This window comes from Loa loa, assembly GCF_000183805.2.
Source record: "Loa loa unplaced genomic scaffold supercont3.171, whole genome shotgun sequence".
Lineage (NCBI taxonomy): Eukaryota > Metazoa > Nematoda > Chromadorea > Rhabditida > Onchocercidae > Loa > Loa loa.
In genome coordinates this window covers 63,413-91,401 of record NW_018108351.1, presented here as the reverse complement: position 1 = coordinate 91,401, position 27,989 = coordinate 63,413, and the positions used below count along the sequence as shown (strand labels likewise).

At 37.3% G+C, this 27,989-nt stretch overlaps 7 protein-coding genes across 7 annotated transcripts; 4 read left to right on the top strand and 3 right to left on the bottom strand.

The window, feature by feature from the left end:
• Positions 1–1,464: 1,464 nt before the first annotated feature.
• Positions 1,465–4,798, bottom strand: LOAG_00315 (DXImx40e protein; the record flags this gene model as incomplete). The annotated part of the gene is made up of 14 exons (XM_020445400.1): positions 1,465–1,584; positions 1,736–1,870; positions 2,027–2,122; positions 2,291–2,401; positions 2,583–2,681; positions 2,769–2,882; positions 2,997–3,116; positions 3,242–3,407; positions 3,538–3,758; positions 3,868–3,962; positions 4,062–4,233; positions 4,401–4,476; positions 4,561–4,671; positions 4,749–4,798. 14 exons carry the CDS (start codon positions 4,796–4,798, stop codon positions 1,465–1,467), a joined length of 1,686 nt encoding a protein of 561 aa, XP_020304141.1.
• A 9,817-nt stretch (positions 4,799–14,615) lies between these two features.
• LOAG_18003 (hypothetical protein) lies at positions 14,616–16,087 on the top strand (the record flags this gene model as incomplete). The annotated part of the gene is made up of 3 exons (XM_020450673.1): positions 14,616–14,705; positions 14,906–15,020; positions 15,942–16,087. The coding sequence occupies 3 exons, from the start codon at positions 14,616–14,618 to the stop codon at positions 16,085–16,087; spliced, it is 351 nt and encodes a 116-aa protein (XP_020305624.1).
• A 432-nt stretch (positions 16,088–16,519) lies between these two features.
• On the bottom strand, positions 16,520–17,014 carry LOAG_00313 (hypothetical protein; the record flags this gene model as incomplete). Its single annotated transcript, XM_003135853.2, has 2 exons — positions 16,520–16,577; positions 16,866–17,014. 2 exons carry the CDS (start codon positions 17,012–17,014, stop codon positions 16,520–16,522), a joined length of 207 nt encoding a protein of 68 aa, XP_003135901.2.
• Positions 17,015–19,370: 2,356 nt separating this feature from the next.
• On the top strand, positions 19,371–19,798 carry LOAG_00312 (hypothetical protein; the record flags this gene model as incomplete). The annotated part of the gene is made up of 2 exons (XM_003135852.2): positions 19,371–19,574; positions 19,635–19,798. The coding sequence occupies exons 1-2, from the start codon at positions 19,445–19,447 to the stop codon at positions 19,796–19,798; spliced, it is 294 nt and encodes a 97-aa protein (XP_003135900.1). The 5' UTR covers positions 19,371–19,444.
• A 3,102-nt stretch (positions 19,799–22,900) lies between these two features.
• LOAG_00311 (hypothetical protein) lies at positions 22,901–23,191 on the bottom strand (the record flags this gene model as incomplete). Its single annotated transcript, XM_003135851.1, has 1 exon — positions 22,901–23,191. The coding sequence occupies one exon, from the start codon at positions 23,189–23,191 to the stop codon at positions 22,901–22,903; it is 291 nt and encodes a 96-aa protein (XP_003135899.1).
• A 979-nt stretch (positions 23,192–24,170) lies between these two features.
• Positions 24,171–27,048, top strand: LOAG_00310 (hypothetical protein; the record flags this gene model as incomplete). The annotated part of the gene is made up of 8 exons (XM_003135850.1): positions 24,171–24,637; positions 24,822–24,939; positions 25,167–25,287; positions 25,425–25,603; positions 25,960–26,082; positions 26,417–26,557; positions 26,669–26,774; positions 26,882–27,048. The coding sequence occupies 8 exons, from the start codon at positions 24,171–24,173 to the stop codon at positions 27,046–27,048; spliced, it is 1,422 nt and encodes a 473-aa protein (XP_003135898.1).
• Positions 27,049–27,067: 19 nt separating this feature from the next.
• LOAG_00309 (hypothetical protein) lies at positions 27,068–27,830 on the top strand (the record flags this gene model as incomplete). The annotated part of the gene is made up of 3 exons (XM_020445399.1): positions 27,068–27,201; positions 27,226–27,427; positions 27,679–27,830. The coding sequence occupies exons 1-3, from the start codon at positions 27,082–27,084 to the stop codon at positions 27,828–27,830; spliced, it is 474 nt and encodes a 157-aa protein (XP_020304140.1). The 5' UTR covers positions 27,068–27,081.
• Positions 27,831–27,989: the final 159 nt, after the last annotated feature.

Here is a 27,989-nt window from a genome sequence, read left to right as displayed (position 1 = left end):
AAGCTAAGTCTACCGAATATTTATGGATTGTGAATAACCGAAAGATAAAACTTCGTACGACAGGCGGATGAAATGAGAAAAGATGCGTTCATATTTTATTTCTTAGTAAATAGCTGTCAGTCTACTACTTCTTCTGAGTGTAATCATCTTCATTTTTTTAAACGAAGTGGGCGCAAAAATATAGCTCGAAAAAAAAAGAACCGGAAGGTGAACGATAAAGATAAACAAGAAGTTACCGAATAAGAAGAGTCAGATCATCCTTTTTTACTTGGAATTTCATATGCATCGAAATGCTTGCCTCGAAAGGGCTTAAGTTAAAAGAAAACTTGTGTGTGCCGATTTCTCCCGTCAAAGCGCGCTAGAATTTACTTTCATATTATTCTAAGTTTTTAATTGACTACACCCTCAGTTTACAATTCAATATTTTAGACTAGTTCCCTCTTTATAGTTTTGTACGGTTACAGTTTGCACTATTTTTATGCCAGGTACTGAAAAAACATGAAAGAGACGAAAAACAGGGTATCTGATTGATTGCTTCCGACCAAGAGTAGATTTCAGAAATAAATAATTTGCATATCCCACTCGGGAAGTTCCATTAAATTACTAAAGAATCCCTTCATTATAATCGGAACATGAATTCATTTTAATAGAAGCGTTTAATGAAGTAACCCGAAGTATTGCTGAATAAATTAGTGATATTTGAAGTGGCAGTTGCTGCACTATCTTAGACAGTTTATACGATCTAGATCACAGTAAACGCACTAACCCTAACCACAAAACCCAATGAACGATACCACCTCCTTGGTTTGTTTTATGAACTCAGTGTTCTTTCACTTTAACTCGTTAGAAGGTTGGTATTGAGTTGGATTTTGGTTGAACTTCTGAAAACGTAAATACTTTTCAGATTTCTAAGAACGCCTACTCAGAGAATTTTGAAGCATCACAGTCCAACATATATTGCAATGGTTTTGACGTACAGGACAAGGATTTTTTTCGCTTCCTTATAAATATACCGCACTTTTTTTTCATTTTTTTTTCATAATGGTTATGTTAGACCATCAATGCTGACATAGCACTTGTATGATGGAATGGTACTTTTAACTGTGTTAACATCAAACTTCGGAATGAGCTCCTTTGACCGGGATGACTTTTTGTAATTTTCATTTGCATCAAAATTTTGTAGTCTGAAATGTTTTTAGGTTCCATTTTACTTTCCTTTTTTTTTCTTACTGTCTAAAGAACTCTTCTGATAAACGTATGCCACAGTGAAACGCAAGTTTCCCTCACGATTCTTGAGAAGACTAAAGCTTTTTTTTTTTTTGAACCTATATTCGCAGGAACTACTACCAAAATAATTAGCAAATGGTATATATGATTTCGAACGCCAATCACGTAATAGATTTTCTTGCTGCATAAGTGAAATAAATCTCCAAGTATGTTATATAACAAAAAATAATTAGTCAATTAATTATCGCACTCTTTTAATAATTCCTTCAAAGCCATATTTTCTTTCTTTATCTCCATCCAATCGTTAACAATACTTTCAAGTTTTTCATCAGTGTTCCTTTGATATTGCATACCAATCTTGAACAAAAAGGTTATAAATCATGAACTGATGATATTTAGCGGAACAGCTAAGCATTTTTCCAACTTCCGTAAAATTAACAACACTACGGATCGTTTTAAAAAAAATGATAACTAATTTTAAAGGAATTATGTGAAATAATAACCCTACCTGATCATTTAGCTCTTCAATTTCTCGTTCAAGTTGTCCAGCAGAATCGATGCCAGTGATAACACAAGAACATTCACCATGGATTTTCATCAGTAACCTATATGCTTTTTGCATAGATGCATCTTTCTCAACGTCCTGTAATGTACAGATACAAGTTCTCAAATAATACCACAATAAAGAAATCTAATAACTGAAATATGCATTCACAGGTGCACCACAGGCGATTCTAATTACAATCAGGCAATAATTACTATATCAGGCGACTTAGTGGGTAAATAATAAAACAAATACTTTGTACAGCTTTCCTTCAACTACAGTGAAAGAACGCTCCAGTTTCCCCGCTTTTGACTTGATTTCTTTCTGAAGAGAGAGATTTTCAACGGCAACCTACAAATTCGGAGAATGTATCAAAATAAGCAATATAACAATTTTAGACTGGTTGAATTTTTCAGTCTTTCAAATTCATAAATGCTTTTCCATTTCAAATATGCGTAGCTCTGGATGTAATAAATATGCGACAACACTAAATATTTATACTATATTACTTGAACATACCTTGTTAATTTCATTTTGCTGCTTCCTAATGTTGCCAACAATGTCAAATATGTGCTTTGTATAAATACTTCGATTAATCTGCTTCTCTTTCCGTGACTCGACTTCTTTTCTCTGAAAAAAAAGGAAAAAAATTAATAAAACTGGTCCAAAATGGTATATAAACTAATGGTATATAAAATGAACACTAATGCTATATAAAATGGTATATACTAATGGTATATAAATGGTATATAAATGGTATATCATTAATGGTATATAAAATGAACCTGCTTCAATATAGTCTAAAACAAACCAATTTTGTCAGGATTTTCTTTTTACCAGCAACTTCGTTCTCAACCAGTTTTGTGTCCTTTACTGAAGTTTCTTGACTGCAACACGGAAGGGTAAAGCCCTAGAACAATCTCAGTTTAACTTTTATATTCATGAAAGAAATTTAGATTAGCTATTTACTGAGTCAGCAATATAACGTTTGACGTACTGACGATAATGCAGTTAGTCGTGCTGTCTTCACTTCGTCATCTTTTTCTGCTTTGGCTCTCAGCCACAGATTTTGAAAATGCTGCATCCGTTCACTACTTCCATCGATATAAGTCTGGAAATGTACGTTTAAAAAAACGACGCAGCAACCCGACTTTTACATCTTCTAATCATCTACTTTTACTTCAAAAATGCACTCCAATCAGAACTACAAATGTGTAAAATAAACCTCAAGTTTCAAAAGGGCATTCGGATTTCCAAGTAGTTTTTTCAGTCGTTCATCAATTTCAGCCTCTTGAAACCTCTTGTTTTGTAAAGCTAATAATCGTTCAGTCTCATCATTTTGCATCTGTAACAAACTGAACTTCATTCAAATCAACATTCTTCCAGAGTCATCACAAAACACATAAAAAGAGTCATTACTGCTGAAGAGAAGATCTACTAATAGTAAGAGGACATATACACAGCTTAAACCTTGCTCTTGGAAATCTTCTTACGATCTATATATGCTGCCAAAGCCACAATTTCATTGAGTACTTTGTCAAGTATTTCACTTTTCCCAATTTCATTAATTTCTTGTCCATCTCTTGTTTTTCTTTTCTTTCGTAATTCTGGATGAAGAATTGGTTTAGGTTTCAGTCTGAAAAATACTGCAACGACTCGATAGACGTCCCACAATTACAGGGTATCTTTAATTGCAATGAGAGGAATAAATTCCAGAGGCTTGAGAAAATTAAAGACACGTTATTAAAAAATCGAAGCAAACTCACTGTGGTTTTATTTCCTTGTTAATGATGGGACGCCCAAAATGCAGAATTTCTAAAATTTCATCTCTAACTGATTGGCAATTTTGTGCTCTACTATTGTTCACGGCATTGTTTTCCAACAAGGAACAAATAAATGCACTGTTACGGTGTTGCCAATTATCATAATGTAAAGCTGCCATAACATCGCCACAGAAACCTATGAAGTCGACCCTTGTCGATAAAGCCTAAATCATTTTCTAAAAAGCAAAAGAAAAGCTATTCTAAAAACAAGTACATTTAGGAAATTTGTCATCACTGTAAAACACGAAAATTTATATGCATCGTTATACTTACCCATGTTTCTTTCTGAGCTGAACTATGCCATTTAAGACATCCTTCTTTATCTCTCTCTTCACGATTAGCTGATCGTATTAGGTCTACTAATGGATCTGTAACTCTTATTCAAATCATCGAGCGAGAAAAAGGGCATTTAAAAACTTAGAAAGCCCAACTTTCAATAAATTCTTTGAGATGGAAAATTTTAAAACGTGCACTCTGACGTAAAACAAGAATTATTTCACAAGACATGCCTTCCGCAGAAGTAACCACAGGAGAATCCTTGGGTAATTTTTCCATGAGACCAATAAGAATATTACGTAGCTCCTTGCTTCGTCCATAAAGTAACATATGATAATCTATGGGATCACGCACACCAATGCTCTGCAGTTAACAGTCCCAACAAGAAAAAGGTTTTTACTGAATCCAGTTTCAATCCGAAATTTTTGTTCCATTCATCTTTACTTGAAAAAAAAAGTTTAAGCTTAAGCTGAAGCCAAAATTTGCTTGAGTTATATCAATGTACAAATAAAACTGAAATTTGCCTTCACTGCGTCGACAACAGTTGTAACACATCGGAATTTCGCAGACATATTTTGGGGGAGCAATCTTGATGGAATTTCCTTCCTGTAATGAATTTTCTTCCTTCAGCTTTACTGCACGCTATCGAGCCAAGCTTTTATTGTGTAATTAATTAATAACAGATGTTACCTAGTACTCGGTTTACATGACCATACTAACATTACAATAGCTTGATAAAAAGTTTTTGTATCAAGCTCTGCTATACTGCTTGGAATCTCTTGCAGGCCATCAAAAAAGCTCCTGAAATCATGACATTGGTGAATTCATGAATGATATTTCTCATAAGAACAAAAACAATTTCGACAAGAAAAACGAACGGGTCAAGGCGACAAAGTGTGTCGATAATTTGTCCATCAACGACATCCATTCTAGCTGGGATCACGTTCGACTGCAAGTACCATTAAATGTCCATTACCTCTCCAACTCTTTTTATGCTGCAAATTTCCGCTATTAATAATTCTCCACACAACCTTTCCCCCAATTAACCTACCTGTAATTCAGACGGCACTGATTCCAGACAGTAAGCAAAACTTTCAATCACCCCCTATTTCTAATTCTCGCCTCGTTCTATTTCGCCAACACCAACAATCTCTGTCTCTCTCAAAGTAATATGCTGCTTTCTCAGGTGTATGTTAAATTTTATTATTCTTCCACCCTCTGTATATTGCGCGCTCCATATGGGCTGCTTGTGTTGTCTATGCAGTAAATTAATTGGACTAAGTCGGTGGAAGTTAAACACGAAATTTTCTTCGTTATCACTGACAGTTAACTGAACCGTAAAATGATGAGGTGATTTATAGGTGTACGGAATGCGTAACGAAATAGTTTTTGAGATTAAGATTGCCTAACGTTGTTCGTTCAGCACTGCGCGGTTTCTCGTCAGGCTTCATGGAATTTTGAGAAATATTTTTGTAGCTTCTATGCATTAAAGCATCAGACGTCCAGATCGAATTTTATGCAAATATTTTTAAAGAAATGATAAAATGCTATTCCTTGAGTATTCATATCATTTTTGTGGCACTTAGTAGTCTGTTAGATTATTTCAGATTGATTTTGAAAATATGAGAAGTTGTTATAGCCTTATTACTCAAAACTGAACAGCACTTCGGTTTTTGGGTTAGCTGCAAGCGTTCAATGTAGTCGTGTGGAAAGTGAATGCTACCTATCGGAGATATCCTACAGTCGATTGAACTCTATCGTGGTGAACGAATAGTTCTGCATAAACGACTTGTCTGTTTTCTGAGCAGGTGACTAGCGGGTATTTTGCGATAATGAAGATAGCTAGTCGCTTAGGTCACCCATACCTAACAGAAGACTTTGTTGGTTTTATAATTGCTTCTCCTTATCACTGCATCGATTTTTTTTCATTAAAAATATAGTCCTTATGAAATCAAATATTTGGAGTGTTGCGATAATTTGTATATAGCAGTTCGCTCTTTCGCTTAACATAACTGTTTTCACATTATTAGGAACTGTTACTGCGGAGTCTGTGCTTAAGTATCGTAGGATGGTGATTTTTGGAGAGTAGAAGTTCTTGACTTACGCTAATGCCTTGCGGATTTAAATGTCTTGGTTACATGTTTCAGCTACACTGAACCTTACAATTTTTTGGATGGTCGCAGGGAATTATTGTCATTTTGAATTTCGTTTTACTTTTTTAAAAACATTTTTTGAACTTAGTGAACATCGGTTCTTACCTGTATTTTACTATATCCCAGTCGGAACTAATTTCCCTGCAAATTCTCTGGAAGAAAAGAATAAGTAATCCTTCTAAAAAGCCCCCGTGATTTTAATTTAATTAAAAGGAAAAAGAAAGGAGAAAGACCACACAACACAATTTTTAGCTTAATACTCGACCCTGGGATTTGGAAGTTTTTGATAATGCGGATGTCTTTTGAAATCATACTTCATATACTTGAGAAACTGCTTCTAACCATAAAACGTACTTTTTCTTCTTATTACACGATATTTCCTATTCTTTTTAGCTTGCTCTTCATCGACACGAGCATTTTAGCAAAAAATACTTTCGATTACAAAGGTTTTTATTACTAAAATATTTAAATTCAGTATATAAATTATTTCTTCTTGAATAGTTTCCAAGTTCCTCGTGATATATATAGTAGTCACCCAAGATAAATCTAATCATTTTAAAACGAAAAGAGAAAGTCGGTGAGGTCTGATAATTTCACAGTATGTTTTTCTCGTCAAATTTTCTCTTGTATAGAAGCGAGAGAAAGGAGGACGGAATAAGTTGCTGTCAATCGGCTGTTGTCTGAATCTGGACACTTTGTCCAATAAATTTTTACTTGTGAATGATAAAATATTGACCTGTCTCGAGGCACTAGAACTATTAATCCCCATTGTTTTGTTCAGAATCTGCTGTACAGATCTTCCTTTGACCGTAATTAAAATAGCCTCTACTTTATAGTCACTTCAAACTGATTATTGTTTTTCGGCTTGTTTTGGTAAATTAGACTGGAATTTCTCAAAGATGCATATTCACATGTTTTGGAATCATAATTCCTATTTGAGTGTATCATTTTGTCTTCTACGATTCTTCCATCTTGTCTTATTACATAACTTTTATTTAAAGTGGAAATCCAATAATTTGAAAATAGCAGCAGCATAGGCTAGAAATCGTGAACTTCTGTTTCAAAAATTTTAACACTTTAACAGCAGGTAAAGAACGATTTGCCTGATCCCATCCGCATTGTGGGTATGAAAAAAAGATTTGCCGATGATTATCATTAGGTGATAGCTCCTTTGTTGAATATTCCATTCATTGTGTAGTAGAATGAAAAAATACCATGGAATGTACACTGCAGTATATGAAATAAGACTTAGAGCTTATTTTGCATTTCCCATCAAATAGATGTTAGAGAAAGTTCTAGGGAATTTAGACTCCATCCGATAGGGTACGAGATCTATTTTATAAACTTTCCGTACCTGTGGAACCTTTCTCCTCTCCCATCCTCTCTCACTATTTAATCTGAAGCATAATTTTCAGCCAAATATATTCAAGTGTGACAGACTTTATCTCTTCTCCTTTCCTGGTGTTCTTCCACAACATCTCGAACTCGGCATTTCAGAGTTTCACAGAGGCTGGAGGATTCAGCCAAGTAAGACTGCGATGAGTTTAAAGGATTGGAGCGAATTCTTATACTTCAAATTATTTCTGCTTGACGAAAAACGCCTACATAAGTTTAGTCGGTAGCATAATGTTATCTGAGATGTCTGGGATGCCTCAGCTGGAACTGATATCGCTGATTGCAGGAAAAAGCGGATAGTTGCTTCTAGTGCCCTAGTGTGTGGGTCTGTGTGTATGTATGTATATGTGTATGTATATGTATGTATATGTATGTATGTATGTATGTATGTGTGTATGTGTACTGACTTTTCTGATGTCAACCGCCCATAGCTCAAATCTGGATTTTCATTTGTCTTTAATATTTGCAGGAAAGTGAGATGTGGATTTGATGGGACAAACTAAGCTGATTAGTTGTCTGCTTGGTAAGGCTACTCATTGAAGCTGTTTGAGGCTTTATTGCTTGTTATTTACTAATACAACTTTCATTGACTTGTTTTTGTCTTTTTAATGACTGCAACTTAAGTATCAGCATATATATATATATATATATATAGTAGGTGCATGGGTTGTTGTGGAATGTATGGATGCGTGAAACTGCATGTATGGTTGTGTTTGGCTTGCATCGCGAATAGCAAATATATTGCTTGCTTGGCAATATATATAAATTTAGAAATGTACGTATATGAGAGCGCCTCTGTTTGTGCCTCCGAAACCCATTATTCGAAAACCATCCAATTTGGACAGGCAATTTTGCGGCACCCCTAAAAGATTCATTGTTGGATGGAACGCACTTCTCTTTTTCATTGCCACACATTCATTGTGATCTGTGTACCATCTGTTAGGCAGGCTAACCGCTACTCCCTGTAACACTTTGCCCAACTGACAATCTTTTTCTTCCAATATGTGCACAAACTTTTGAATTTTTGCAAACTGTAATCGTCCTTTCTGTTGCATGTTTACACGGTATATTCATCAATCATTTCCGATATATGTGCACTTATATCTGAATTGAGAGATCCGATGGATAGATAGCTGTGTTCGAAGGATGAAACAGGTAGGCATTTCTCAAGATGATTGTCATATTCTCACGTTTGTTGTTATTGCATTTTTTTTCTAATCCATTACTGTATTTTTCTAGCCCTGCAACAGCGTTATATATAATTAGTGAAGCTGACAGGCTTGACGGATTTACGCAGAGTTAAACTTCCTGCATCGTTCACTCTCTTTTGACGTTGAAGTTTTATTTACCACCTGACGCGATTTCATTCCCATTTCTCTCCTCGTCATCCTTTTTTATTGGTTTCTTTCAAGCTTGAGATATAATATTAATCTGATTTGTAATTTTTATTCTGAAATATTCAGTAGGTTCTAAAAGCCGTTTAGATTGCTCGTTCTGATTTTTGGAATTACTTTTTAAATTCGCAGGTGCTAATATTTTAATGATGACTGCAGAACGAGCAATCTAGGACAGGCTGCACTACACTTATCAATCAATCAATTGTGAAAGTCGGCCTCATTGTGATTAGCAACGTAAATAGTTTAATTCAAGATAATTTGCACCTTATCCATGAATTTTGGTGATCTTTCAATTTATAATTTCGAAATTTTGCTATTTCCACCCAGAAATCTACTCCGACATTTGATGATTAGTTCTACATTGTCTTTTAAGTCACGTTGCTTCCAAAAGAAATGGACAAATAAAAGAAGAATGTGGACATTCTCTTGAAATAGATGGGATAATGGCAGAAATTCCACCTAACTTTTCTCAAAGTTTGATGTATTATTCACTTCGAGCTTTGTGGTATGTTCTTTATACACCCGATTTGGAAAGAACATTCGATCTGGAAAGAACATTCATTTACGGAAAGTCGCCAGTTCATTGCAGGTGCTACCGTTCATTTTTCACTTGTTCCGCAGTAGTATATAAGTTGGGTTCTGTAGAAATTGAAATTGAAGAGTTACTACTAATAAAGAGAAATGGAATTTGAAGGAGCAAGAAAAATTTTTAAAAATCCTTGTGAATGATTATGCTAATATGGCCCACATTATTCTATATATTTGATTAAACTGCCGAGCGGTTTTTAATGTCGTTCATCCCTCTTTCGGTTACTTTTTGTTGCCAGAAATCCGACAGGAAAAGTGATTGCGAAGCAAAAACAAAGACCTCCACAGCATTTCTATAAATTATTAAATTATAGAAATTGTGAAAAGATATTATAGAAATTATGTGGCTTTACTTTGAGGCCGCACATTAAGAAGCCAGTTCATTTCAAAACAATTATGACATGAAAGCTTTGGAATATTTGGCTCCTGGATGAGGTTGAGGATTCATTGTCATCTGGCTAGGAGTACCATTTCTTGCAGCTTGATTGAGCTGTAAAAATTGAAGGTTGGAAGATTGGAATACGGTATTTTGCCGAGTATTTTCATGATCGGATGTAACTGCTTTTAAGATTTTAAGTTCTTCGTTTCTCTAGAAACAATTGAGAACTGTTTTCATTTCATTTAGTGACTTTTCCATTATACATATTAGATGTACGATAATTGACAGTGTGCTTTTCAAAAAGTGCATTCATCTGATTTTTCTGCATTGCAGAATTTATTTTTTCTCTTCAAATCTTGATGGCAGGCAAAAAGCAAACGAAGAATTCGTCCTTTGAAGAATACAGTGTGGCACATTGACACCGAAGTTCCAATTGTGTGCAACGCCTTTCTGTGTCCCATCATAAATTTATTTATTAATATGAGAATTATAGCTTCTTGAAATTTCCAAATCTAAGCTCAGAATTTTGTGTTTTCGTTTCTGTTGCATATTTTATAAAATTACTGTCTTAAAGAAGATGATGAGGATTGATCATTCCAAAATTTGATTAGAAAATTGATTTCCAGCTCTGCGTTTCCCTTTATAATATCTTTTAAGCAATAACCTTATAAAATTTTATTTTATCTTGACAATTTTCGAGAAATAGGTAAATAAATCGCAGTCAGCAGTTATTGTTATAAATCTTTACAATCGGAAAAGTGTGGCTTCGTGTTTTTCAAACTATTGTTTTGCATGTTGGGATAAAGTGATAAAGTATTGAAAATCTTCAAGGTTTCTTTTTGTTTTTCATATGATGGCACTGATATTCTGCATGGATAAATTTGAGAATAAAATCTGATAATGGAAATAGTCGATAATGTTTTTTTGATGATGTAAATAACTGTGTGGTAATCGGAATGATGTGATGTGATCTAATGGCGGTGAGGTCAGAAAGCTGTAATATTTCCGTACCGGAAAGGAAGAATGGTGGGACGGACGGGATAAATAAAAAAGATGAGATGAAGATGGTTCAAGAAGAGCCGATGATATAACTAGCATTTTTTGAAGATGAAGTCAAACAGAAACGAAAATTGTTCCTATTGCACCGCAATGTACTCTTCTTTTCTTGTTCTCTTATTCAGCCAATTTCATTTCTCTTTTCATGTTTTTTCTTTTTTTTTTTCTAAGAAATTACTTTTGCAAGTGATGCGTTCGAGCCATCAGGTTAAATGTCTCTCGTATTGCTTCTCTCTCCCTTTCTATTTTTTGTTCCTGATACATAGTCATTGCCGTAGTTATATTACTGTTTCCTAGTTCGGACTAGCTGAAGCTTAGTGCTCAACTTGTAACTTTTTTAACCATATTTTTTTTATGCCTATACTTGGAAAGGAGATGAGTAATATTTGCCTGGATGTTCTGGCTGTGTTCGCCTTATCTGACCTCAAATTTCACCGCCCGCGACTTCCTTTGTATCTGTCTATCTTACCTCCTTATTCATTTTATATTGCACGGTTTATTTTTCGCTCGACGAAATCGATGTATCATCTTTCACAGGCGCCAACAGACATCACAGTGCAATTCTGGGCTAAACTAATCGTCACGATTTGATTTACTTTTTTTCGCAATCCTAAACATGCACTATATTCTTCGAGTCTTAGTTTACCTATAATGGCACTCAAGTTTCGCTTACTTTTCCTAAATTTTGACGGATGAATCTTAGTGATTTGTTCCGTCTTTTTTTTTTTTCGTCATTCCTGTTTACACAAATGGGAGGAAGAGAAGGGAGGGAGATTGAGAAGTAGAGCTCTTAATTGAAATATTACCGGATTAGAAGGCTGTGAGCCAGTACTAACAGTAATGGTGACGGGGATAATGCCGTCATTCTATGCTTCTCCATCAATAATTGTCACTGTTCCGATGTCAAAATGACATATGCAGTGGGGAGACTGGTTAAGAAGTTTCTGGGAAGGTGCCGAAGAGAAGTAGGACATGGGGTCGCGCCGGTTAATTACAGCGACATTCATTTATGAAAGACTCCCTTGAGGATAACTTGTAGTAATAAATACTGCAGTATTAAGCTTTTATAGGGTACAACTAGGCTGCTAATTGATATTCCCCTAACTATATACGACCATTATGTGTTGCTTTATCCTTCATTACTCACAAAGCCTTTCTACCTTTCTTATTCTTTTTATACATTTATGTGTATATAAATAACACCTTTCGGTATGAGATAGTGATGGCTTTGTTCTTTCAATACTTTTCACTGTCCAGTAATTCGGAAACCTTTTAATGCTTATTGTTGCTGATCTGTCACAATCAATTCTGCACTACTGGCTGATATTTCCAAAGTGGAAAGTACTCAACTATCGGAAGTGATAGAAGTAAACCGTGTGATAGAAGTAATAGAAAGTGGGATAGGAATAGAAGTAAACCTATATCTTTTATGGCTCTTTATTGGCTTGTAGGTTTCAACTTAAATATTGTTGCCAGGACAAAGTACGTTGTTATTATCGGATCGTTTTGACTTTGTGTTCTTGACTGCAGAAGTACCTTACAGATTTCTAGAAAAATTGCAAGGACTATGCTCGATCTATTTCACATCCGTCAAGATTAACACTTCATAGCATATAAATCATTGCATTTATTTGATACTGAGTTGCATGTAAACATGCAGTGAATACGTGCTTGTTTGTGGCATGTGTCGCACAGAAGATATCTATCTATAAATGGGTGTCATCGTATCCTCAATATATGGGTCTACCTAATCTTTTATGTTAATGTTGTTTACATCATATGTTTTGTCGCGAAAATGTGTTTGCATTGGATGATAATGCTTATGGCTCAGAAGTTTTTTTACTTGTGTGGATTGTGGCGCAAGTTAAAGGCTGTATAGAAGGGTGTTCTCTGTATAGCGTGAAACTGTGTGTGTGTGTGTGTGTGTGTGTGTGTGTGTATGTGTGTGTGTGTGTGTTGTGTGTGTGTGCGTACGTGAATGTATGCATGTATGTATATATGTGTGTGGGAAGAGTATTTTAACGAAACCTCGCACTGATCTCACTCTTGGAAGGAGACATTCCCCAAAATGGAAGCACAATTTGAAAGATCTGTCAATCAGTCCAGTGTTCATTGGAACTATTAAATGATCTTGCGTTGATTTTCTTCATCCTTTTCAATACATTCAATGTACTTTGGCTATTTTTCCATGTTTCACCATTTCTCATCCATCTTTTTATTCGCACGGTTCCAATTTAGATTCACTATTTGCTTCATATGCTGACTCAGAATACTTCATTTACAGACATCATCCATCCAGACGAGCATCAGTTTTTTCGATCTATTTTGTTTGGCTTCTTCTGTTGTCTGTTGTATTCTTATAAAATTAAATAATTTGTCTCATTCTTTACGAACGTTAGTGTTGTGTAGGATGATTATCAATTTGTGCATAGTCTGTTCATAAAAGAATGCTGCAGATGGGAGGGGTGATGCAATGACATTACTGTTATACTGTTATTATTGTTGCCTCCAGACCTTTTTCAGAACATAACGTACGACTAGCAATCTTCATGAGGTAATTGCGGATTTCGAGAGAATAAAGGTTTGTTCTGGATTGCTGCTGCGGATGAAAGTTGAAGCTCATACACTTCCAATTAAAAAAGATGGAAGGCTACTCTATTGGTCACCACAAGAATAGCGCATACTGCACATTTATATTTAAGATGGTAGGGTGTAAAGGAAAAAGACTTTCGGTAGCTGATATCACATTTTTTCATATTTGGTGACAGTGTGAACAGTGTACGAATAACAGAGCGATTTTTCAGGATATATTGCTTACCTTTTCATTCAGTCATTTGCAGCGATCAGAAACGTAAATGAGGTCTAAACTAGGAGATTACTTCAGAATTAATTTTCGATTCTCGCTTATAAGGCTTCTTGAAATGTGTGATCATACTACGAGTCCACCTAAAAGATTCATGGTCCCTTCGAAATCCAATAACGGTGTTCTCTGAAGTAGAATCTGAGGCTAAACACAGACCATAAATCATTGAAATCTGAAGTAACCTTTATTCTTTGGTGGTACTTATAAATGATTGCGGCATGCAACTACCTGCCAAACGCCTTTTCTTAAAAGTACCCACTAATTATAACTAAGACTACTACGTTCACATTATAGTGCTGCGGAATTCGTTGTATTCCACCATATTTCCGAGATATCCATCTTGTCGCTTTGTTTTCCTCCATCATTCCATTTAACTGATTTAATGGAGCCATAATTTTTCCTTGTACAGCAGTTTCTCAGAAAATCCCGGAGTGGAATTGGGTGGTTCCCAATCGATGGATTAAAGGTATTGCGAATTCGGATAAATTACTGATGGGAAACATTAAAATTTTCTGACAGTAGTAGCAGCGAAGTAAGAGAGTGGTCTGGTAACCGAACAGAAATAAATGCTTTATTTGCGCTCAAATTCTTCATCGGATTTTAATACAGACGAAGAACGAAGGATGGGATAACAAGAGTAGTGTTAACATCCAGCATAATTCTTTCGGTCCGTGTTTCAATAGGTAGGAGTAGCATAAGCAGAAGCAACTGGCGTCATTTTTTTCCGAAATTCAGTTTCTTTTACCAGCAAAAAGGCGCAGCATCATTCTACTTTGTACAAAACTTTTCCCCTAATTATTAGTGATATCATTTTATTTCATTTACTGTTAATGTTGCATGTCCATGTCTTACAAACTGTGACAATGTTTTCTATCGCAATTTACATCGGTTGTCGATTATAAGGATGCTTAAAAATGTTTACTGCTGGTAAAGTCTTATCCCTTGATCTTAATTTTTGTCCATTTTTTATCGGCACTGTACTTGCTGCAATGTTGAACCGTGTTGTACCTCTTAAAATGCGTAAATTCTAGGAAATTAGATATTATTAACGGACCTGAGAGTGGTTTGTTTTCAAGCGTTCCTTACTTACAGCTGTAATATCCACCACTGAACATTTGTACATTGCAGGAGAAGCACCCATACATTGTAAAATAGCAATTCTGAACCAAATTCCGCCGTGGCAATTGCATCACCGTTGCTACAGCCGGCCCAGCTAAAGCCTGTGGCCGGTCGAGCTGTGTATTCACATATGGTCGCTTCATCTTCCGCAGTGCCTTCACCAGCCCTATGTCCGCGTCCACAGAATGCTATAACACCAGGTTTCTGTTTCCACCGTATCTGTTTCCTTCATTTTGGCCATCTGTTACTTACAGTCACTGAAATATTTTTATGACTTGCTTCAGGCGCTATTTTTCGGATTTATTTATCTGAATACCATTTAGAGTAACCGACGTCAGTCATATCGTTACCTAAACAAATACTTATCATTGGACAGGGTAATACTTCCGACTCTAGCATAGCATTGGTACAGATGTTACATGGAATGTGCCTTTAACAAACTGGGAACTTGTAGGCTTTTCAGAAGTAAGTGCTGGGATTGTGAATTTTTAAAATTTTTTTAATATTTTTAAGGATAAAGAATATAAATCTGTCAATAAATCCAACTTAAGCATTACATCACATCATGCAAAGCAAACGAGGCTTCAGTCTTGCTAACTGAATCTAAATAGCTCAGAAGGCAAACTGGCGAACAGTACAATTGGAATAGTCTGACGGTTGATATGTTGATCTTTTTGTGGAGGTTATGCAGCGTCAGTGTGGCATATGTTCATGCTCCTACCAGGTTACGAGTATTGAACGGCCAAGCAATTCTGGTAGAAATGTAAATCAATTTAAAACAGGAGTATACAGTTGTTAAAGCATAGATTTTCCTCTATGGGATCGAAATTGTGTTTGAGATGTTAAATAACTTTTTGCGTGAACAAAACATGTTTTTAGCTATCATCTATTTTTCATGTTTCATACCTGTAGTTCAGAGTTCCTTTACCTACCAGAAGTTAATTTGTTAAATTACTTGTGTCAGTTCTGCGAAGTTATTTCAGAATTTCTTCTCGCTTAATCATTGAGAAGTTAGAAATTACACTTTTTCCAACCACTGTATTTTTTTCCATAAATTCAGAAATTTATTTGAAGAAAATTGTATCTTTATTTTATGAAGATGTTCAATTATCATATTTCAGATCATTATCCAATGGCACCACTTGGACCAAATGGTGGACCTCTCTCTAGTCATACTGGAGCTGCTTCAAGCGGGATGTCATTTCGAGGACAGTTTGTGAATCATGCCATACAAATGGGTTTACTACCGCAGATGTCAGACGGGTAAGCTTCTTTATTAGATGAGCTGCAATGAAATCAATGTGCTGTGAAACAAAGGAGTGGACGTATATGCAGCAATGGAGAATCTTGAATCCGAAAACCTTGAAATTTTATGTAACATAGAAGGCATCGAGTATACCGTTGTCTCTGTAGATTTTATGTTCTATTTAAAACAGCCAACAGTCTTCGGAGACTGACTGTTCATAACTTCACAGTCATTCCATACTTAATGTTTGTTGACTTCATTCCGGTGATTTCTCCTATCTGGGGAGGGAAGGATTGATCATGATGCATAGCTTTGGAAGAATTATTGGATATTTATCTCTGAGTCTTTCCAGATAGCAGCAGAAGTTCGCTAGATGTTAGTAGTATGACTCTGACGAGTTAAAGTGTTTGCATTCAGAGGTTGCCAAAAATTTATTTGTGCTTGAAGAAATTTTCAGTGTGAAGTATCTTTCATCACACTGAAATCATAACGTATGTTAGCAGCAGACATCCTGAAAGTGCCCACAAAATATGGTTATTTACGGGATAATTGAGATTATAATAATCGTAGGGGCAAATTTCGGGTAAGAAGATGGTTCATTATGCAATGTAATTAGCAGTAGATATTAGTGATATCCTCTTTGCATGATGTTGGTGCACATATTTAACTGGAGTCCTCCTACAACTTTCTCCTGAATTTCGATACTATGATGCCTCGGGGTATGTTCGAGAGCGACAGGAACAAGCAGTTGGTTGCCCACTCCGTTGGCTGCATATACGTATGCTTTGAGTACACAAACCCGTTCATCAAATGTTGCGATGGTGCGACTGCCACAGTCAGCGAACCTATGGCATTCCCCATAGCAGCCCCGATTTGTCGCTTCTTCAAACTGGTTTCACCTTTTTGACCTCGTAGAAACGCACAGTTTGGAATTTTATTTGTCAACATCGCCTCTCGCCCCCAATTTATGGCAATCATCCATTGCATACGCTAAGCAACTTTATCACGTGGAACAATGAATCGTCACCCTCTAGAATTTCGACAGAGTCAGGAGTGAAATATTCTTCGTACTGACAACCGATGTCAGAGGTTTGCGCAAAAACTGTACGTCAAGTTGATACGTGCTTTTGGCAAACCTTCAGTATGATTGAGGGTTTTCACTCATACTTCTTTACAGGATAGCTTAAATCCAGATTTAATTAACCGACCTTAAAAGCTTGAGGGGTTTATGGTTTTTATGCACTGTTATCTTTTATAGTACCGTCGTCCTTGATCGGCGTTTGAATTTGATGAAAATTAGAGACATTAAGTAGATGAATGTAAAGGGAGAGAGGGAAGGTGTGTTGCGAGAGGGTGCAGGGGTCAAAAGGTCAAGGTGAGCGGTTAGTGTACTCATCCTACTGTTACGATTCCATGTCCTCGTGTCACTGAATAGCTCACTTTCTTTCGTACACTATGCTTTGCAGTGTGAGCTGTAAGTTGACTGAGTAAGCTTTAACTATGGTAGTAACGCGGAGTTGGGTCATCCAACAGTTAACTATCTTTTACTGGCCCAGTGGAGTGACTGGGCTGCTCATCACCCCTTAGTATATATATATATACCAGAGCATTGTTTTGTTGGCTTTGCTTGTGTCAAGCTCGAAGAGCGACAGAGTGGCACGCGTTGAAAATTGCTCATTAGGTAAATTCCCTACCCATCTCTTTTTGCCTCTCCCTCAGCCATTCCCATTGCTTTGGTCATTGTCCAACGTACGCTATCTCTCTGTTTGTCTCCCACATCAATACGTGTCATTTCTCTCATACTCACCCCCCTCAATTGACGCCTCCTTTTCGCTCGTAGCTCGATGAGCCTATCCAATGTTCGCCTGCACATTACACAACAGTGGCGAAGCTAGACGCACATCTATTCGTAAGATGTGCCAATCCATACGGCGACCCTTCCAGGCAACATTCCAAATGTCGCCCGAAAGCGTAAAGCATTGCCGCAAATGATCCGCCCACCCTCGCCCACTACTCACCCATTAATCCGCCTCCTGACTCATCTCATCACCATCACCATCCTCCCATACAGTCCCAAGGTTACCAATATTTCACCTTCCACTTTTCTGCACAGTGGTCAGTCCAGGTAGTGATCATCTTCCTCTCTAAGCCTTACATACATCCCTTTTCAACAACAGCACCGTGAAACACACTCATTCATCTCATGGCTGTGTATGCATGCCTGTGCTATGAATATGTATGCATGTCGTCTTCGCGTCTCATGTTACAATGGTATTTTCCTATATTTCCTAAGCCGACTGCCATGCTTTCTTAAATTTTCAACTTTAACAGTATAACAGTAACACAAAATTATGATTGGTTGGAGGATACTGCTTTATCTCATCTCCTATTTTATAAGAAAGTTCGTGTGAAAAGTTCGTGCGAATGATACGAAATGAGACATCGTACTTGAATGTCATCTATAAATTCAAATTAAGCATCTTACAAGTAGGAGGCGTGCTACCCAGAGCAACAAATCTGTTATACATGTTCCAGTTCATTCCCCCTTACCTTTACTGCTTAGCTTTATTAGATTCGTACAGTGCGAAAACTTTATTAAGTTCGCACGAAGAAGGGTAAGTGTCATCTAACAGAAGTTAGCGGCTGCGAATTTCAGCATTGCATTGACCACGCCATTCTTTTCATTTTCCCAGTCCTTGTCTAATCATATTCGAGTTGGATATCAGAGGTTGGAGCTGACTTATCTCAGTAATTGAAATTTCATTCTTCTCATAACTCTGATTTCTATTAATGCCACTTCTAGATAGCCCTGTCTTAGAGCTTTAATTGTAAATTCGAACTTATTTAGATATTTCGATAACCATTCGCACAGTTACAGTAGCGATGACTTGCTCCAGATTAAATATCAGCGTTTTCCTGAATGCATCCTGTCACGAACCATGGTTTTCAAGAACCTTACTTTTAACTCGAATCATTCAAGCTTCAAACACCAGTATTCCTTATCCAAAAAAAAACCGATACTTCTGACCATAATTTGAATTTTATCATCTCCAGCTCTCTATCTTGAATGAAGTTTAAGTTGAACTGGGAGAATGAAGACAAAGGAATATTAAAATTCTACTTGCTTTTCAAGGTTTTTTGTGGTAAAGTCAACTATAATTAGAAAGCTGCGACATTCCAGTGCTTTGTCATAGAGTTAGATTGTGGTTTCAAATCGTTATTTCTGGTTCTTATGCAAATCTGAGGATGCGGCAGTGTTTGCTACACCAACTTTGAGATTCCTCATTGAAGTAATTTTGGCATTCAAATTTCAACCAGCGTAATACTTTCTATAGTAAAGAATAGAGAACGGCAGCAATTTGAAAATTCTGGTGGCAAATGATAAGGGTCTTACTGAGACTTTCCATTCAATATAACGCCGGGGCTGGTACTGTGGTTCTGGGACTGAGGGGATTTCAGAAACGGGTGAGTAGTCGAGCGATCGCCGATGAAGTGGTGGTCCCAAAAGGTGACTGTTGGTCGTTCGTGATGGCAAAGGTAGTAGTGCCCCTATCACGATAACTTTCAGCATTGCCGTCTTCTCGTCACCATCTTCTATTCACTGTTTTGATCCAGCAGGGGTCTGCTGGCAACGGTCGGTTGCCCACAAAAGATTACGAGCTTGCGCGACAGCGAACTGTAACTTCAACGAGTGCTGCTACATGTTTTTGCTGCGCTTCTGCAGTTAAGTAGTAGTAAATGTGGTTTCGCCTGTTTTCCCACAAATGTCTGCAGTGGTAGCACCACAATCATGAAGATCTGTAGTGCTGTTTGGAAGGAGATGTACTCTTTGCCCTCTCTCTCCCCTTCTCCTTCTTTTCCCCATAACCCCGTTTCCATTATGGCGTGTGCGCATAACCTACATATTACCTGTAGACAGCAGCGTACACACCAGTAAAGCGCTGTTGCTCATCCCAAAACCTTCTGATTTTCAATTCCATTCACTACCGAATTGTTATGGCTGCTTATAAGAAGTTGTCAACTTAGCATGCATATCCATGGTTAAATATCTTGGCCATATTTAGAGTTCTTGTACAATGCCAAGCAGTCCTTGCGTAAAAGTGACATGGAGCAGTGCACTACGGAAATAGCTGGAAGGACTTTTTGCTTCCCAACGATACAGCTGTCAATCGTTTAGTAGTGGTTGATGCTCTGATTCCTTCTGCAGTAAACGAAGCTAACAACCACATTCTCCAACCATATATACGCGCCATATTATTATGGCTACTACCCTTTCTCCTATCATTGTTAAAAAAAGAAAACTGTTTCAGTTGGTACAGCCCTTCAACTATTAGGCTCACTTCATGTTTGTTCCTCCATGTATATATGCCAACATATCCGTCATGTCTGTGTACATGTCTGTGCATATACATATATGGCCGTGTATGTGTATGTAGGTGTTTCATTGACCGGTTTTTTGCACAGGCTGTTCGTATTCGTATTCACGGTGTAACACTTTTACAAATAGTCATTGTTTTTCAAAGTGTTCTTTTTGAGATGTTTTGGTCGTTACATTCTTTTGATTTTAAGTAGCCCGGTGACATACCATTGTGACGATTGTCAAGCAGTTTCATCCACTCGTCGCAAAAGTTGCATTTCTAACTGCAAGTAACGGGAATGCGTTTTTCACTATTTCCATTGACGTCATCACATGACGTGATCCCGTTATTCTTACTGCAGCAAAACACGTATGTAACTATGAATTGCATCTGGCAGTTAGGTCTAAGAACATTCAGTAGTGCAATTTTGGTATTGGAAATACTCGACAATTCAGAATGCCGAGTGTTTCTATTTCTTCATACCAATACGGTTGTGCAGTGGAAAAATGCAACAGCATTCCAAACAGTTTCATTTAATTCGTTCAGTAATTACGTGTACTATCGGTATTATTGTCTTTTGCAGACGGTAGAATATTCCATGCAAAATTATGCAAGTCATCACTTAGGAATAGCGTCATGAAGCCAACACGGAGTTATGTGTTGCTAGTAAACATCGGGATGGAATTAATTGATACTAAAGTTTAAAATATTACCAACAGCATAAGTGTTTCCTACCTTAATGATAATCTTTTTTTGATGATGAACCGTTGGATTCTAGATGTGTCAATATCTCTTCTTATTTGGGCTGATGTTTCTTACATTCATTCGAAGGCAAATCCCGAGAAAACAACAAAAAATATGTCATTAAATGCACGGATATCGTAATGTGTCTGTGGGAATTCTTCGTCGTCAGACTACGTCACTGATAAGTCTCATTTCGCTAGCGTATCTTTGAGTGTCACTAATATTATTACCGATTGTGGTTTGATAAGGGTGTGGAAAGTTTCCTAAGAAAGGTGAGGTATTTATAAACCATTTAGTTGACGTTTTGTAAGCTCAGTTTCTTGGACCATTTCTCTATAAAAGTTTCACGGTAAGACGCAAATGTTGTCGCTTCAACGCTACATGGCTTTGATGCTAAATCCTTAACTTTCGATTACTTTTTGTTGGCTGCTGCAATTCTTATGCATCATTTTTGAGCTTTTTACCGTCTGCGCGCATTACTCATTACTGGCGTATTACTCTTTAGTTTGTTTATACTCCTAACATAAATGTGGAAAACAAGGTTAGATAGTGATGCATATGGGCATTCTAGAGTTCTTTACAAGTAAAACAAGTAGATCGTTGGAGGAATTATTAAAAAGTGTGGTTTGCGAGTATTGTGAAATAATCAGATAATGAAGTAGGGTGTTTCAGATTTACTGGTAGATGAATTGTCTAATTCGTCTAAGGATCACAGCTTTCTCCTTAATGTCCGCATCAGACATCCCTCCCATTTATCGTCTTCAGAAAAACTGACCCTACATTATCAAATTTTCTTTCGCTGGAAAGAAGTACCCCTTTCAATCTCAGATCGTCGAACTCTTGTCGTGTCTTGGAACGATAGCTGACGAGACTTCCATCATCGCACTCTTAACTACTTCGGCATATGTTGGCAGAGAGTTATATATATGTATAACATGTTTTGGACGTAATGATGATCCGGTGAGGTGAATAGTAGTAAGGAAAGTTAGGATATGCGTGGTTTGTTGAATTTGGTGTGGAAGTTGATGTAGCGAGGTTTGGTTTGTGATGAGGTGCTGTAGCTGGGTGAGATAGATAGATCGCTGTGTTGCCTCCTCATCTCCTTCCTTTTCACCCGTTTCCCCTCCTCCTCCCCATGCCCACTATTCACAGCCGCACACATTTATTGATTATGCGATTATGCTGATTAGCTGCAAGCTTCGGGTCGAATCCTTATCCCTTTTTTATTTGAAAACGGGTCGCATACACCAATGCCCCTCCCGTCTTGCCATGCTTATGATATTTGCTCATCCAAACATTTCCCTTTCTTATATTTCACATTCTTGGTGCATGAATTTCGATTTTAATTTCAGTCGGTCTTCGATCTGAAAACTGGTTTAGATTGAGTTATTTGACCCAAAAGGGCATTTTAATTCTGTTGATCCATACGTGAATCCTCGTTCACAGAATTTTGAAGTATGTTTGATTTCATTACACTCTACTTGTCTTTCATAAGTAAAGGGAAATTGTGTAGGATGCTGGACACCTAAATCAGTATTTCCCCTTGTCCGTTTTCTTCCTACTCACTCTTTTATACTAAAGGTTTGGTTCATCCCACGGCGTCAGCCCTACTTACCAAAAATAGCCTTCTTGGAGCACACACTGAGTGTCTACGTTCATTTAAGCAAGTGAGATGTGCCGTAGCCAATGAAAATTGGAGAACAGGTTGAAGATGTTGCGTTCCACAATTCCTCTAATCATTCTCTTTACCAAATATAACTGCTTCATTATGTACTCCAGCTCTCCTGAGGGAAACTTCAGAGGAACCAGCTACTAGATGGTCCGATTGATCTTTCGCCCGTGTACCAGAGTCAGACGATAAATTTAGGTTGCATCTGGGAAAAAACAGCTGGTCGTAATTTAGATCAAGTAAGGATTGGATGACTGGGATAGATTGGTTTAGATCTGATGAAGTGTAGAGCATTGAGCGTGTTATCTCTGAATAAGCACCATGAAACGATGAATGTAACGGCTGTGTTTGCATGCTTGAAATTTCCCACACAGCACTGAAAACGAAGTAGATCAGCATCAGATGTGCCCATCACTTCTGCTGTACACACTCTCGTGTTGTTGATCTGTGAGCTTTGCTACCAATTTGTTCCTGTACTGTTCTACTGTTTGTTTACCCAACGGTGTAGTTCATGTTTTCCTTTTTTTTCCCCCATCTGATTAGTAAATAAGCTTCAAAACGGGAAAAGCTCATAGTCCATTAACTTGTGACTTATCACCAGGTTTTTTTTTTCTTGATATCCACGACATTCTTAGGTAGGCTAGGAAGAATTATGGAATATGACATTGCATAATACTATGGGTACACTCATTGGATGGAGCTTGTAATGTTGTTATTGCATATACTTGGGAACTGTTCTTGTTATTTTATACTGACTTTTTATATACGGTACCTTGAAATTTCATGGTAATAAGGTTTTCAATTTCGACTTATGGTTACTTGTCAGCAATTGTGCGCTAAAATTTTTATATGACATGGATTGACAAGTGGCAGTTCATCACTTTTCCATCCGAGAGAATTCGAAGTTCATTTTTGACCATTTATTTGCTTACCGATTTGGTCTTTTAACTGAAAATCCATTGATATTCGTTTCCCAATGTTGATAGCACTTTCCTTGCCACGTTATTGCTTTTTAGCGTCGTATCGTCTCGTTGAGTAGTTCAGGTATTTTGATTGCAACGTAGCAACGAATTTTTTGCAACTAAAGAGGGCGACACTGATTAATTTTCAGAAAGAAGGTGCATAATTATTGAGGCTCCATTATCGGGATCACTTCCAGTGCTGGAGTTTGGTTTTTGAAGGTTGATGTGGCATTTTTGGTGCTCCTTGAATTTTGGTATCCCAGTTTGCTTATCAGTTGTTTCGAACAGTGTGTACGGAAATGAGTATACGGTGAAGACAGTACTGCAGGCAGAACTTCAGCAGCAAAGCATTTAGCTTGAGAAGCAACCCAATGCCACGACGAAAAGCCAATGAAAATGGTACGGCAAGCACAGCTGTCGGTACAGCAAGACCACGTGCTAGACGTTCGAAGAAAGATATCGGTGGTTTGGAACCGAAACTGGAAATGGTTCAGGGGATGTACGACAGTGGTCAAGCACCGTCAGCAATGCAAACTGTACCAATGATGCATAATCATAACGGGATGATCCCAATACACGATGATGGTGGACCAATGTCAAGTCATCATGTGTACACACCACCAACTGGCTCGATGGGCGCGCCACCGCCACCTCCACCACCGCCAGAATATTATCAGGCGGTACCGCCAGGTTATCAGCCATCACCACTCGGTCCACCTCCTGGTTCGGCACAACAGGCACCACCACCACCACATCAGTTTATTGAACCCGAACCACCGCAAAGTCCTTTTGTTGGGCAGCCGTCTCATCTACAACAACATAATCATATGATCATGAGGTTCTCATTCATGCTTTTTTGGAAGTGTTCTGCTCAAGGTTGCCAAGATACTAGGGAAGGACTTCGTGAAGGAAGTCCATAAGAGAAATCGTCATTCGGGCATTTTTATTGCTAAAATGTGTTTTTCAGAGTAACGCAGCTTCCAATCTCTGATGAAATCAAGTGTTTATATTACGTTTTTCAGGTACAGACATGTGGCCCCTATGGGTATGCCGAACCATCAGCAAGGTCCTCCCCCCTCGCAATTAGAATTCAGGTTGCATGAAATGAATCGAAGGTTATTCATCTTCAGTAACAGCGGAGTAAGTGTTTCTCTTTATTAGCTTCTGATTTTCATTTTTTTATTGGTCGATACGCTTATGTCAAGTATTTGCGTAGTGTCATATTGTGTTAGATTTGTTTTGTTGTACTTCTATGGGCTATGAGGGCCTTTGTCTTCGAGAATCAAGGTACATTCTGACTTTTGCTTCCATTAGCAAAATTAATATTTCCTGAGGAAGTTGCATGCGGATTAATATTTGATTTTCAGATTCAGGAAAAGGACCATGCGCAGTGGTGGGATGCATTTGCACATGAATTTTTTGATGACGATGCCAAAATGAGCTTTTTATTATTTGATGACCAAGCACCTGGACATCATCATCGATATAGTATGTGGTTTTGTGACTGGTTTTCGACAGAACTTTTTTTGACAGCAGAACAAAGGCTTATAATTTTGTTCTATAAATTCGGTTAGGATTACTTATCCGCAATTGATTTACTTCTCTTATACTTCTTGCAATTTTAGCCATTGGCCGGTTATTGATACCGAGGTATTTCCGGTCAATATTTGAAAGTGGAGTGAAAGAGATGTTTTATGTAATCCGAACACCTTCTCGCGAGCAGGCAGGTGGACCGTGGACAATTGTGCTTGACTGCGATAATGTACTTCTTGTGTCAAAACATGAAAAACCTGTCCTGTCCGAAGTTAGTGTCCTTTTTGTTCCTCAAGTATTCTGCTATAAGCTTTCAACATTACTTTTCAAATTAAATAGACAAAATGTTTCATGTGGTCCGTCCCAATAGGCTAGTTAACTATGGCAACGTCTTGCTTTAGGAGTAGAAACTTATTCATGTGGTCCGTCCCAATAGGCTAGTTAACTATGGCAACGTCTTGCTTTAGGAGTAGAAACTTATTCAATATAATTGTGTAATTTAACTGCTTTGCTTACGATCAACAGTATATACTGATTGATCAACAATATATACTAATTAAAGGGATTTTACGATCTTTTTCGTGCTTAGTGTTGTAAGTCAGTATTGTAAGTTTCCCAAATTTTTAGGTTCATACCGACTGTAAATTGATGTGCGAATTCGCGTTTGATGACACATATGGCTACAGGATCCGACAATGGAACATCGAATTAAGGCATTGTCAAGAATTTGTTCTGAGAGATGTAAACATGGTATGTCGCCTTTTATTGATTATTGTTTCACCGCTGACTTATTCCTGCCGTTAAATGTATTATGGTTTGTTGAAGGATTATGATAATTCTGTGCTCAGGATAATGTAATAAATTAACAAGGGTGAAGGTATATTTTTTATGGCTACATTAACAAATATCAAATGTCTTATCACCTGTATTCTGATGAATGTGGAATCGTGTATCGGTTCGAAGTGTCAATAATTATTTTCCTGCTACGTCGGGAATTGCATGGAACTATTAGAAGTGATCTCATGTATTGCTGAATTTACACAATATTTTTTGTAAAAACGAAATCTGTACAATCTGATTACAGCTGCAAGATAGCGAAACGCAAGAGAAATTGAAAATGAACATAACACGGACAGGCATGACCCAAATTACGCTAAATTATTTGAAGTTATGTGTCATCCTGGAACCAATGCAAGTACTTATGAGTCAAAGTAAATCGCACAACGTAAGCTCTTTTTATTTCTTACACCTTTCATTAAAGTTGTTTGTTTGACTTTCATTTTCTGTTACAAATTCTGATTCTGGATTACTCAATTGTAAGTTTCGTAAATTGCAGATTCCACCGAGAGAGTCTTTGAAGCAAACCTTGTTCCAAGCTCATGCAAAGATGCAGCAGTATCAGCAGCATCAACAGCAGCAACAAATGGCAATGAACGCAATTGGTGAGTTAGTCACTCGAAATTTTCCTCTTGTGATTGGCAATTTCGATGTATAATGTTTAACTTTGACTACTTTGTCTTTCCCATTCCTTTTTCATTTGCCAATACAGGTGGCATGAATCCGTCTCATGTATTACCACCGACACCGGTGGAGGAACCAACTTCCAAGAAACCTCGGAAACGAACAAGGAAGACTGCGACTGGTGCGAGTACAGCATCGAATGCTAAAAAGAAAATAACTCGCCTCCATCGACAAATGCTACTAATTTTTCAATAAATTCACATGTTTGTTTTTCTTTCTACATTCATTATGTCAGGAAATGCCGTTGAATATCGTTGTATAGGTTCCTGCCACTTTCCTGTACTGGATTCTTTTTGTGCTAATGCGAATGAATTCGGACTGAATGCCTATCAAATTTTTTTGAAACATGTATTTTCAGTTTAATTGTTGCAGTTTCCACTCCAGTATCAGGATGTTATGGTAGTGGGTGAACCTTCAATGATGGGTGGTGAATATGGCGAAGAGGATGAAAGAACTATTTCTAGAGTGGAAAATACGCAATTCGATCCCAGTGCTATGCAGAACTCATTACCTAGTATGAACCATCAGATGCCCGCTACAATGTCTGCAATTGGAGGACCCCCACCCCCTCAAAGTTTGTGTTTTTCTTTTTTAATTTTTAACTTTTCTTTCTTGATTTAGTTACTGATATCTTTGGAAGGTTGGTGTAGATTCGATGAAAGCTTATCTTATTTAACTCCCATTGCGTTTAACTAAATATATAAAAGCCTGATATATTTGCAAAATTGTGTGTGTTTAGAATTCGGTATATTTAGTTCAATGTATTTCGAGCATGATATATTCTCAAAACTATGTGCATCCTAAAGTTTAAAATTATTATTTTAGCCTACATGCCTGATTTTGAATTGACGTCGATAGGCGGATGGGGTGTGAATACAGGAAATCAAGCTCCCTCGTCTGCTGCACCACCAACAGCATGTGGTACACCTCTTGGAGTTAATACTCCAATTACTGCTTGTGATCCTCAACAAACGTGAGGCTCATCTGTGCCTCTGGTAAATACTTTTCATTCTAAATACAGCAAATAATTTCAGATATACTTCCACTCATAGAAACAGCCAGTAATATCAGGCAGCAGAATTAACTAGCTACAATTTTCTTAGATGAAATAAGTGTGAGATAATGAACTTTACTAA